This window comes from Entelurus aequoreus, linkage group LG12 (assembly GCF_033978785.1).
Source record: "Entelurus aequoreus isolate RoL-2023_Sb linkage group LG12, RoL_Eaeq_v1.1, whole genome shotgun sequence".
Lineage (NCBI taxonomy): Eukaryota > Metazoa > Chordata > Actinopteri > Syngnathiformes > Syngnathidae > Entelurus > Entelurus aequoreus.
In genome coordinates, this window is record NC_084742.1 from 6,726,640 (window position 1) to 6,739,893 (window position 13,254).

Here is a 13,254-nt window from a genome sequence, read left to right on the forward strand (position 1 = left end):
CAATTAACATATTAAATAGGGTTCATTGTCCTCTATTTTCATTACTGACAAAGAGAATTTATAACAATGTTTATTGCATTTAAGTCGTTTGTTAGTCATTTGAATGAACAAACACACTGCATGTCTCTCGCATTAACCAGAGATTTCGCAAGTAATTACACCCACATCTATTTTTCTCCTTCTATTTCGAAGGGAGATGCTTGGATCCATTCATTATTTTTGGGGAAAGCATTATGTCAGGTTTTCAGTGTATTGAAAATATGCGTTTCAGTGGAAGTCATTGTGCGACCAAAATGTATGTAAGTGTATACTAAAGGAATACCACTGTCCACGCATGCGCGAAGAGCAGGTCACTTCCGAGACTTGCAATATTTTACGACGGAGCTTCTGCCACATCATCCATCCATCCATTCATTTTCTACCGCTTGTCCCTTTTTGGGGTCGCGGGCTGCTACATCATGTTTTGTGACATTTATGTTTTGGTCAATGTTTTGTATAAAAATAATATCTTACCTGGGAGTATAAAGGAACAAAAATATAAACATGAACAAGGGGTAGATTTAACAAATTTAGGGAGTATTATCGCCACATTTTCCATCACTTTTACTTTTGTGTCGTTGCAATGAATAAATCAATCAAAGTTTATTTATAAAGCCTGTCAGAATAATTGTATCTAAGTTATCACAAAACTTTGTGTTGCCATGAGTTCCCGGCGAGAGGACAAAAGCTGTCTTTGATCCTACCAAGCAGAAGGCTTGTAAAACTCCACTGTGTACGATGAGAAGCGACATGAAGGTGTTGGTTTCTTTCTTCTATTGTAATCCACAGGAAGATTTTGTCTTGACCCGAGATCTACAAAGCGGAGAGGAAGCAGGACCTGACGCAAGCTCCAGGCATCTTTTCTTTGAACTGTTTTGTGACCGAGGGCAACGGCTGTTTACGACCCCCCTCTCCCCTTAGAAACAGCTGTTGCCATGTAATCAGGGAAAGTCTAAATAAAAGAGGAGGCATGCAATCTTTCGTCAGAGCGTGGTGGAAGACTGTGCAAAGAGTACAGCCCAGACGTTTCTCCTCAGTGGGCTAAATTGAATTATGTCCCTGTTTAATTCCTTGCTTCTTGTCTGTTTAATAGATGTCATCAGTGTTTGAACCTGATATAGCCCTTAATCACAAACAACGCACAGGGGCGCCACTGACTCCCATCTCGTACTTTCGTTTTTAAAATGTTGATTTTTTTTAAAACAATGCACTTACTCTAACTTAAATCTATATCTGTGGTGTAACAAAGCTAGAATTTTAAATGAATGTATGTATTTAATGTAAATAACGTAGTAAAAAGATTGCTTTACTCGCCATTTAAGGCTGCTGAGCACATCCTTCAGGTTTTTTTGCACAGTTTCAAAATAAATACTGTATTCCTAAGTAACTTTTGTTTTGTTTTATCTCCAACTCTCAATTTTCTGTCCTCAGGCTGGTATACTTTTCGGCCACCGGGTGGCGGTAGAGACTCCATGTTTTACCTGAAGAAACCTTACTTCTGACCTTTTCACCTTATTGATCTCATCTTTACTGCTGCTTGGCTGACTTCAGTTCAGAGACGACATGAGCTCCATTTTCAAATTTTTTATTTCATAACGGATTAAAAAACAAAGGACGTTGTTATTGTGAGAATGCTGCAGAGCATTGTCCATCCATCCATCCATTTTCTTCCGCTTATCCGAGGTCAGGTCGCGGGGGCAGCAGCCTAAGCAGGGAAGCCCAGACTACCCTCTCCCCAGCCACTTCGTCCAGCTCCTCCCGGGGGATCCCGAGGCGTTCCCAGGCCAGCCGGGAGAGATAGTCTTCCCAACCTGTCCTGGGTCTTCCCCCGTGGCCTCCTACCGGTCGAACTTGTCCGAAACACCTCCCTAGGGAGGCGTTCGGGTGGCATCCTGACCAGATGCCCAAACCACCTCATCTGGCTCCTCTCGATGTGGAGGAGCAGCGGCTTTACTTTGAGCTCCCCCCGGATGACAGAGCTACCCGGCGGAGGAAACTCATTTCGGCCGCTTGTACCCGTGATCTTGTCCTTTCGGTCATAACCCAAAGCTCATGACCATAGGTGAGGATGGGAACGTAGATCGACCGGTAAATTGAGAGCTTTGCCTTCCGGCTCAGCTCCTTCTTCACCACAACGGATCGATACAGCGTCTGTATTACTGAAGACGCCGCACCGATCCGCCTGTCGATCTCACGATGCACTCTTCCCTCACTCGTGAACAAGACTCCGAGGTACTTGAACTCCTCCACTTGGGGCAAGATCTGCGGACGACCCGCAGAGCATTGTTATTATTATTATTATTAATACTGCATCATTTTTTTCCACACTCAACTACTTTCACATTTCTCAACTTATTAAAACTATTCCAGGATGAAAACCTTCAGTATATTCAGACAAACAATATTACACATCCCCAAACTTATTACTTTATTATTGTATTAATAAAATATATGTATTATTATATTAAATAGTCCACATTTTCAAAACATTAATTGCGTCAAAGTTAAAAAAGGTTGTAAGTGTTTTTTGCCAACATGTCCTTACTTGACAGTGGCATAAAGATAACATCAGTCAATGTTTGGCTTCACCGTGTCTAATTTTACTTTCACTTTCCTTTTCTTTGATGATTTGCCCACCAAAAGCGTCTGCCTCACACTTTTCCCCACTTTCAGCACTTTGATCAATCGCATGAATGCTTTCAAGTTAGTTATAAGAGCGGTTGCCCTTCTCGATGCAACCCTGTCCGGGAATCGAACCCATGCAAGGCAGAAGCGTGTCCCGTTACTCCACCAGGGACGCCTTACGCTTGGAAGACATAATGGAGGTTCAAATTCAGAAGTGAAATAAAAAGAAGAAAAGTGGGCACGCACTTTCTGCCCTGTCAATCATTATTTGTATGCTTTCTTGAGAGGACTATAATACGATTTAAATGTCATCTTCCTTCCTCTTTCTTTCTTTTTCTTTCTATCCAATAAATAAGTGGGTGAACATTAGAAGAAAACAAATCTCTGATAGGGAAATTTGGCTGCAAACTTGACGCGCCGGTTTTTCTTGTCAGGTCACGTGATTTCCCAGAAAACGCTACTCAAGCATTTACCTAACATGGCCACAAGGAGCGCTCTCTATCAACGATGACGTCACAAAATGCTGACTCCTCATTGGCTCAGGTGGCGCATTCTTAAAAGAGCCTCGACACTTCCTTGTTGGTGTTTCCTGGTTGTTAGTCAGTTTGTCTTTCTCTGCGGGATTAAAAGTGGAAAACATCTTTTTATTTTGTGCTGACATCATGAACTTGTTTTTATTCTGTCTTCTGGTCGTGCAAATGCACAGCGGGGCGCCTGGTAAGTCCTCCTTTTTAAAAAACAAAAACATTTATAAACATTATTCATAAATCCTCTTTGTGCCTCCACTTATTCTGTGATTTTCTACTTATTAATTATACTCGTTCTTATCTTAATCAAGCTTATTATTACCTTATCATGATTCGTTTGAAACATATTTATTTACAAAATATAACCTGTCATTTATTTTTAATCCTAACATTTTTTACTTTGAGATAACAAGAATAAAGTCATTGTTTTAATCTTCATTGTTGTTCAACTTGAACAAATTCCCTCACTTTCCTGTCATCTTTAATTGAACTGTGACTGAGGAAATTCTCCTGAAATACATCAATATTATTTTTGTGTTTTATCATTTGTTTAAACTTTGAATGAGATTTATTGAACATATCATTTCCCACTAAAAAAGCTCATACAAATGATGTGAAAATAATGTATGTATTTTCTTTTAATTAGGACAAACAAAATGCCTAAACAAATGTTTAAATATATAAAAATAATTTTGAAAAATACAAACTTGTTATTAAAGGTTAAACAATTTATTTAACCTCCTGTGACATAAATGTAAAATATTTATTGAGAAATGAAAGTAGTTATTAGTCTGTGTGTTGAGGTTGTGTACAACTTTGGGCGTCTACACATTTGTACTTGACATTATTCATCCTCCATTGGAGAAAAAAAAAACGTTTATTTTCAAAATGTACAAACTGTCAACAGATGGCTTATTAAAATAAATGTTAGTAATATTATTATTGTGTTGTATTTTTCATAGACACCATGTGACTGTAGACTGTGATGTCTGGCAGTGTTTGATGTTCACTTTAAGACCCGACTGAAGACTGAATGACATCAAATATTCACACTGCAAGATTGTTGAACATGACACAAAATAATAAAAAGTTGCTCTTCTTTCAGTGATTCACACGCTGAAGTATTTCTACACTTCGTCCTCTCAAGTTCCAAACTTCCCAGAGTTTGTGATGGTTGCTTATGTTGATGAAGTCCAGGTGGTTCACTATGACAGCGAGAGCAGGAAAGCAGAAGCCAAACAGGACTGGATGAACCAAATCACAGAAGAGGATCCAAACTACTGGCAGAGAAACACAGAGAACTTTGTTGCTCAGGAGCAAGTCGACAAAGTCAACATTGAAATTCTTAAGAAGCGTTTCAACCAAACTGGAGGTTTGTTTATCTTGAACTTTCTACTATTCAAATATATTTGAAGTACTCTTTTTATACTGTAGTAAAAACACACATTACTGCACTGACACTTGTCTCTGTCCATCCCATAATATTCTACATAAAACACATTGTGTGTGTTTCACTCTGCTTTACAACACTTTGTGTCTCTCAGGTGTTCACACTTACCAGTTGATGTATGGATGTGAATGGAATGATGAGACTGATGAAGTTAAAGGTTGGCGTCAGCATGGTTATGATGGAGAAGATTTCATATCGTTGGACATGAAGACATGGACATGGACTGCAGCAAAACAACAAGCTTTCCCCACCAAACTCATGTTGGACCAGAACATACTTCTAATAAACCACCAAAAGTATTACCACACTGAGCATTGTCCTTCTTACTTGAAGAAGTATGTGAAGTATGGCAAGGAGGTCCTAATGAGAACAGGTAAAAACACACCTTGTACTTTCACCTTTTAACATGTTAGCACGCCTCCTATGGGAACATTACTGACATTACACTCTGTCTCTTTATACTTTTCTTTGTCACTTTCTCTCCATTCTCTTCTTTCTCTCCATCTTTACCTTCATTCTCTTCTTTCTCTCCATCGTTACCTTCATTCTCTTCTTTCTCTCCATCGGTACCTTCATTCTCTTCTTTCTCTCCATCTTTACCTTTATTCTCTTCTTTCTTTCCATCTTTACCTTTATTCTCTTCTTTCTTTCCATCTTTACCTTTATTCTCACCTTTTTTCCATCTTTACCTTAATTTTCTATTTTTCTCCATATTTACTTTCATTCTCACCTTCTCTCCATCTGTACCTTCATTCTTTTTTCTCAATCTTTACCTTTATTCTCTTCTTTCTTTCCATCTTTACCTTTATTCTCTTCTTTCTTTCCATCTTTACCTTTATTCTCACCTTTTCTCTATCTTTACTTTCATTCTCTTTCTCTCCATCTTTGCCTTCATTTTTTTCTCAATCTTTACCTTTATTCTCTTCTTTCTTTCCATCTTTACCTTCATTCTCTTAATCTTTACCTTTATTCTCTTCTTTTTTCCATCTTTACCTTTATTCTCACCTTTTCTCCATCTTTACCTTCATTTTCTTTCTCTCTATCATTACCTTCATTCTTTTTTTCTCAATCTTTACCTTTATTTTCTTCTTTCTTTCCATCTTTACCTTCATTCTCTTAATCTTTACCTTTATTCTCTTCTTTCTTTCCATCTTTACCTTCATTCTCTTAATCTTTACCTTTATTCTCTTCTGTCTTTCCATCTTTACCTTTATTCTCACCTTTTCTCTATATTTACTTTTATTCTCACCTTCCCTCCATCTTTACCTTCATTCTCTTTCTCTCCATCTTTACCTTCATTCTTTTTTTCTCAATCTTTACCTTTATTCTCTTCTTTCTTTCCATCTTTACCTTCATTCTCTTAATCTTTACCTTTATTCTCTTCTTTCTTTCCATTGTTACCTTTATTCTCACCTTTTCTCCATCTTTACCTTCATTCTCTTTCTCTCCATCATTACCTTCATTCTTTTTTTCTCAATCTTTACCTTTATTCTCTTCTTTCTTTCCATCTTTACCTTCATTCTCTTAATCTTTACCTTTATTCTCACCTTTTCCCCATCTTTACTTTCATTCTCACCTTCTCTCCATCTTTACCTTCATTCTCTTTATCTCCATCTTTACCTTCATTCTTTTTTTCTCAATCTTTACATTTATTCTCTTCTTTCTTTCCATCTTTACTTTCATTCACTTTTTTCTCTCATCTTTTCTTTCATTCTTTTTCTTCTCACAATCTTTACCTTCATTCTTCTTTTTTTCCATCTTTACCTCCACTCACACCTTCTCTCCATCTTTACCTTCATTCTCTCTTTTCCCCTTCATTCTTTCTTTTTTCTCTCCACTTTTACCTTCTCTCTCTCTTTTCTCTCCATCTTCATGCTCACATTCACTCCATCTTTAACTTCATTCTCTTTCTTTCCATATTTACATTTATTCTCACCTTCTCTCCATCTTCATCTCCGTTCACACCTTCCATCCATCTTCACCTCCGTTCACACCATCTTTACCTCCATTTCCAACTTCTCTCCATTTTCACTTCCATTCACAACTTCTCTCCATCTTCACCTCCGTTCACAACTTCTCTCCATTTTACCTCTGTTCACACCTCTCCATTGTATCTTCTTTTTGTCCTTTTCCTTCCATCTTCACCTCCGTTCACACCTTCTCTCCATCTTCACCTCCGTTCACACCTTCTCTCCATCTTCACCTCCGTTCACACCTTCTCTCCATCTTCACCTCCGTTCACACCTTCTCCCCACGTTGTCTTCTGTCCACACGTGACATCACTTCCTGTGCAGAGCTTCCAGAGGTGTTCCTCCTCCAGAAGACGCCGTCCTCTCCGGTCACCTGCATGGCGACAGGTTTCTACCCCGACCTAGCCGACCTGTTTTGGAGGAAAGACGGCGAGCAGATGTTCGAGGACGTGGAGCACGGAGAGCTGCTCCCCAACCACGACGGAACCTTCCAGATGTCGGTGGAGCTGAAAGTGGAGGTGACGGCCGACGTGGAGGGCAAGTACGAATGTGTGTTCCAGCTGTCTGGCGTCGAGGAGGACTTGGTCACCAAGCTGGAGAGAAGAAGCATCCTGAGCAACGCAAGCCATGACGGTGAGAAAGACACATTTAGTTGGAGATGTTTCCTATCACAAGTCCACCTCTCGCCATTATTGATCCGTGTCGGCATTATTGATCCGTGTCGCCGTTATTGATCCGTGTCACCATGACAACGCTTGACGTCTGCATGCAAAGTAATCATGAAGGTTTCCTCTTCATGCTTTGTCACTCCACTTGTGCTTTTTGCTCTCAACAGACCACTGGAGCGTCGCCATCGGTGCCACGGCGGCGGTCGTGGCTGTGGCGGCCCTCCTGGCGGCCATCTTCCTCGTCAGGCGACACAGACAAGGTGAGGAACACAGATTTCCTTCTTTTACTTGTCATTGTTGTTTTTCTTCTTCTTTTCTTCTTTTTCTTTTCATTCTTCACTTTCTTTTTCTTATTTTTCTTCTTTTGTCCTTTCTCTTTTTCTTCTTCTTCCCCTTTTTCTCATTCTTTTTTCCTTTTTCTTCCTTCTCCTCCTCCTCAAAGATCCACAGAGACAGAGCACCCACTCTCACATAGAAACACAGCGTGACGTGAGGAAAAAGTACATTTCACCTTTTGTTTCTCTGTCATTTCAGCCCAATACGATCCAGCTCGTAAGTAAAACATATTTTCTTTGAGCCGCAAGAAACAAAACCGTGGTGAAGCATCACTCATATGAAGGTCTGATGCAGACGTTTGTGACAAGTTTAGCCTGAAAATCCCAACTTTCACAATAAAACACAGAGTTTCCATCCATCAATATGCCACACTTTATATCAGACCTGGGCATTCTGCGGCCCGCGGGCCGCATCCGGCCCTTTGTGCGTCCCTGTCCGGCCCGCGTGAGGCCAATTATAAATTACAAAATACATTTTAAAAAGTATCTATGTCGAGTGTGCAATACAACGGTGCTGCTTTTGTTTTGAAAATCGTTATTTGTATTACTTCCGTGTGGACGTATGCGTGTGCGTGATTGTGTGTGAATGTGAACAGCTGCAATCACAAATTACAAAATAAAGTTGAAAAAACATCTATGTCCTGCGCGCAATACAACTGTGCTGCTTTTATTTTGAAAAGTATTATTTATGGGCGTGTGTCCGTGTGTAACCTGCGAGTGAAGGTGCACATGCAGCGACAAGTGATGCACGGTTTACACCCGAGACGCTAAAAAGAGAAAAGTTGATGAGGAATGCCGTGTTTTCAAAAAGACAGGGACTGCAAAGCAACGTTCCCTCTAAGGTGCGTGCCTGCGCAAATGCGCACTGCTCAAGCGTCTGCTGCGCGCAGCAAATATATGCCGCGCACCAAATCAAATCCCATCTGAATTCTAAACAAAATAAACATATTTATTCTATGTAATTATGCAATGCAACTTTGAGTGACAGTGACAACCAGCGGCCCTAACGGTGTTCGTCAACACCGTTCAATTGAACACCGTTCAATTATTGTAACGTCTATCGAGATGCTTCGAGGACAGGAATGATATCGATCACTTTATTGAGCAAAACTGTTTATATTCGGACATAACCACACCAAAAACATGAGTAAAACACTTCTATCTCGAAAAACTAGTCATTTTCTGCCGTACAAACCAGGCCAAAACCAACTTGTCATCTGTCACCAACACGCATACTAAACCACTGGTGCGTTTACGGCCACACAAAAAGTCGGACAACTCAAACACCACACAAAGTTACACTATGACTCCTCAGTCATACGTGTGCTTATTTTACTGTCATTTATTATTAATGTTAATTTATTTATATTAGTCATGGAATGCTGTTACACACACTATGTTGAAGTATTACTATTATTATTAATTATTATTATTATTATTATTATTATTATTATTATTTATCTTACGGTATATATCAAAAATATTATTGAGCAAAATTTAATTGAAATATTGTCGATGTGGCCCTCCAGCAGTGCTCGGGTAGCTCATGCGGCCCCCGGTAAAAATTAATTGCCCACCCCTGCTTTATATCGAACTTTTGACATGAGTCCTCATGATGAGGATCGACCAAATGAGACATCAAGTGTGCACATTCAGGTTTGCTGACTCATCAAGAATGTATCTTAGTCAGGAAGTAGAAGATCAGCACTCTGCTTCTTGATGTTTCTAAGTCACCCCTCAAAGATCTGATGTGAGTGATGAGGCACCTTCTGGATGTTCTTCCTCCACCAGTGTGAGGTGTTTGCTTAGCGGGAGTAACCGGCTCACGGTGCGTTTGTCCCACAGCTCGCTACGGCGGGGCCGAGCTCCCCGAGAACATGCCGGCTGAAGGCTGAGTGGGACGCGGTGAGTTAGCTCACATGGACTGTTTGCACCTCCCAATGTTCTTGGGACTTTGTGTGAAGAAGATGTTCAACTTGGATTCATGTGTGTTTGTTGGGAATGTGCTGAGTCATCTTCTTCCTCCAGGATGCTTTGTGCACAGAGAGATGTCTCCATGGCTGAGGCACGTCATCACACTTGGAGATGAGATGGAGATGTGCTTTCTTCTTCATCCGACTGCTTCTCTTGTTATACCATAGATTCTTCTTTGGCTGTTGGTGGCTTGATTAGAAAAATAAGTTGGTTGCTATGAAATCATTCGGGGCTCACGTTTCATCACTTTGACATCATGACAAGGATTTCCTCTTTCTTTGAATCACCGCTGCTTGTGATCAATATCACATTGTGTCACATCTCTGTCAATAAATTCCGTTTGTTGTCCACCACGGGCAAGACCAAAGAGCTGCCGAAGATTGTAGACCCGCACAAGACCGGAATGGACTACAAGACCATTAGCTTGACCAACTGCAGGCATAATGCCGGGTTTATTTTGTAACATGTGCTTTTATTTTGACACTGATCAAACTGGATCACAGGCACATAAAAAAAATATTATCTTAGCATCAGCGTTCACTAATGATGACAAAGACAAAAAGGTTGTGAAATCTTCCCAAATTGTAAAAGACAAAGACAAAATAAAAACCAAAGTAATGACTCTTTTTTTCCCCTAAATTTTTATCCTTTGCACGTTTCATGTTTTTTTGTATGTTCTATTTTTTTGGTAATTATTTTGCTTCAATTTATAAAGACTGTTGGAAAATTAAAGTGAACAAATATGTTCATGTACATATTTTGAAAAACGTGTTTACTTGCATTTTCTGATTGTTTGACTTTATTTGTGTCATAGTTTTGTTGAAATAAAGTTTGACAAAAAAAAGAGCCCTGATTGGTCAGCTTGTCACATCATTTCCGGGGTTTTGCACAGCCCACCTTAGCTAACGTCTTCTAAGTGAATTGACTGAATTCTGTTACAAATTCCCACTTTTTCATTTGTGTTTTATCTTTATCAATGTGTGTTTTATATACCTGCCACATGTCTTATCTGTGTACTTTCAGCCATAGCATTGTTTTCAGTATTTACTCATTATTATTGCATTTGTCTTAAAGCACAGATCAAAATTGGCAACCATGAAGCATTCGATACAATGTCAATACATCTTTCTATTCTATTCTAACCTAATTCTAGATTGTGGCAGACTACATGTAATATGTAAAATTGTAAATTGTTCTTTGAGTGCAATAAGAAAAGTGTACGCCAGGCCTTGCCTTATTTTTGGTTTGTTAGTGTTTTTCCATGTTTAATGTTGAGTTCCTGTCCTGCACACCTTTTTTGTAGTTCCACTTCCTTTTGAGTGTCCTGCAGCAGCTTTATTTTGTCTCCCTGTGTTTAGTCGTCGCTATTTAAGTCTACAGTGCACTGCAAAAACTGATATCTAAGAATAAATATCTCAAATAAGGGTGACATTTGCTTATTTTCTGTCTGATAAGATAATTCTTCTCACTAAGCAGATTTTATGTTAGAGTGTTTTACTTGTTTTAAGTGTGTTGGTCCTAAATGATCTCAGTAAGATATTACAGCTTGTTGCTGAGATTTGATGACCTATATTGAGTAAAACATGCTTGAAACTAGAATATCAACTGTTGCAAAGCTGTGTCATCAACACTCACAAGTATAAAACTACTTTTTTAAAGTAATAATTTCTTACTTCAAGCATGAAAAAAAAAAAATCATGCGCATATCATTATGTCAAGATAATGGCACTAGCATTTACTTCATTTAAGAATATTTTTCAACATATTGGGCAAAAAGGTCTCTTTTTTTTCTACAAAGAAAAGTGCACTTGTTATTAGTGAGAATATACTTATTTTAAGGTATTTTTGGGTTCATTGAGGTTAGCTAATTTTACTTGTTTTGGAAAGTCCTGACAAGCCACATTTTCTTGTTCTATTGGCAGATAATTTTGCTTAGTTCAAGTAAAATTCCCCTCATTTTTGTATTTTTTTTCTTGTTTTTGAACACTGACTTTTTGCAGTGTGCTGTGGTCTTTGTCGGGAGATTGTTAAAAGTATGTATGCTGTTGAACGCTGTTCCCTCGTCTGACGCTTCCAAGTAAGTATGTTTCCGCATAGTCTTTTTTTCAATGCCGATAACTCCACTTTAAATGAGAAGTTTAAACCGGCAACTGCAGTGAATGGTGCGTCATGTGTTTCAGTAAAACGTAGATATATTTGTCTCTCTAAGAAAATGTAACTTTTATGACAAACGTGCGCCCTTCTCTCTAATTGAGACTAAAGTTAAATATCTCCCTCTCGTCACCAAACATGAAAAATACGAACTTTCTAACTCGCTCAAACTCGGCCATTTCTCCACCAATTTGAAATCTAAGAACACCAGAACGTTCCCCAAAGCCTTCAGGCGCTGGCGTTGTTGTCTAGAAGTGGATATTTCGAAGCGTCTGGCCACGATCTGACTTTGCTTGACATGATGGTTTTCTAAAATCACACAGGAGATGCTTTGTCCTGAGGAAGATGGCTACCCACCAGCTGCAGCCAATGAGGGGAACTCCTTTGAAGTCACATGACAGTCCCTCCCAGCCACAACACTTCCTCATTCTCCACCAATCACCTTTCAGACACGGTACGTTCACGAACATGGGACCTCTGAAGTTAAATGTCGTTATAATACTGTAACATGTCTTTATAATATTATCCATACGTCAAATATGAAACGTTAAAGAAGAAGTAAATGTGTGGTTGATGCTAGAACATTTAGAGTTGTGTTCTCAGATTAAGCAGTGGCTAGTAGCGTTATAATCGTTGCAGGGGGAACGATTTAAGTGAGACACACAACAGAACGCTGTCAGATCTCGAGTATGGAATGACATAACTTGCTGTTGAAGTCGGTATAAAAATAACACGAGTAACTTTACAGATCTTATATTTAAAGTTATTTTTTTGTAATGGATGAGAATGCAACAGTACGATCTTTAAACCTTAACTGAACGTAGATTTTTTTTTTTAAATTTTTTGTAAACTTTGTTACCATATTTTGTGCTTACTTATTTATTTTTGATTGTGTTTAAAGTGTACACAGATTACATCCTTTTACTAAAATAGGGACGTTTGTCGAAGATGGAACACATTATCCACAATTCCAACATTTATTATGGGTGTTCCAAAAAACAATTTTCTCCAATTGCGAAACCATTTCAAGAACCAATTAGATGTGTAATTGGAGGGTCCACTCAGACTGTACTTGGTACCTATTTAAGTTTATTACATTACGCTGTCATTAATTTGGAAGGAAACAATTTGTACTAGTAAACCTTTCTTTTATTACTTTATGAACAATTTTTTTCATCGGGAAACAACATTTCGTACTCTTGTGTCTTTTTATTACTTTTATTTATTAATGACATTTATTTCCTTCTGTTTCTATTTTGCAGCAAATTGGATTAACCACACAATTTTCCCTTTGGGAATTAATAAAGTAGTTAAATAAGTGTTTTACCATCTTATTAAACAAACAATTAAACATAAATAAATGAATAAATATGTTATTTATATTTTGTTGTGTTGGACAAGCTGCTACTCTGACTAATGTCAGTGCCGCGTATGGAGATTGAAGTGCAACATAGGTGGTAAAAACATTTTTTTGCACTTGATAACATTGAATATGTCCACTTTTCCTTTTTTATG

General features: G+C 38.6%; 1 protein-coding gene across 1 annotated transcript; it reads left to right on the top strand.

The window, feature by feature from the left end:
* The first annotated feature begins 3,326 nt into the window (after window positions 1-3,326).
* On the top strand, window positions 3,327-9,509 carry LOC133662604 (class I histocompatibility antigen, F10 alpha chain-like). Its single transcript, XM_062066717.1, has 6 exons — window positions 3,327-3,381; window positions 4,297-4,563; window positions 4,736-5,014; window positions 6,936-7,262; window positions 7,447-7,539; window positions 9,460-9,509. The coding sequence occupies exons 1-6, from the start codon at window positions 3,327-3,329 to the stop codon at window positions 9,507-9,509; spliced, it is 1,071 nt and encodes a 356-aa protein (XP_061922701.1).
* The last annotated feature ends 3,745 nt before the right edge of the window (window positions 9,510-13,254 follow it).

Excerpts from the sequence above, each read along its gene's own strand:
- LOC133662604 (XM_062066717.1), top strand. The coding sequence starts at position 3,327 with ATGAACTTGTTTTTATTCTGTCTTCTGGTCGTGCAAATGCACAGCGGG. Across the intron at positions 3,382-4,296 it reads AATGCACAGCGGGGCGCCTG|TGATTCACACGCTGAAGTAT; the intron begins GTAAGTCCTCCT and ends CTCTTCTTTCAG. Across the intron at positions 4,564-4,735 it reads GCGTTTCAACCAAACTGGAG|GTGTTCACACTTACCAGTTG; the intron begins GTTTGTTTATCT and ends TGTGTCTCTCAG.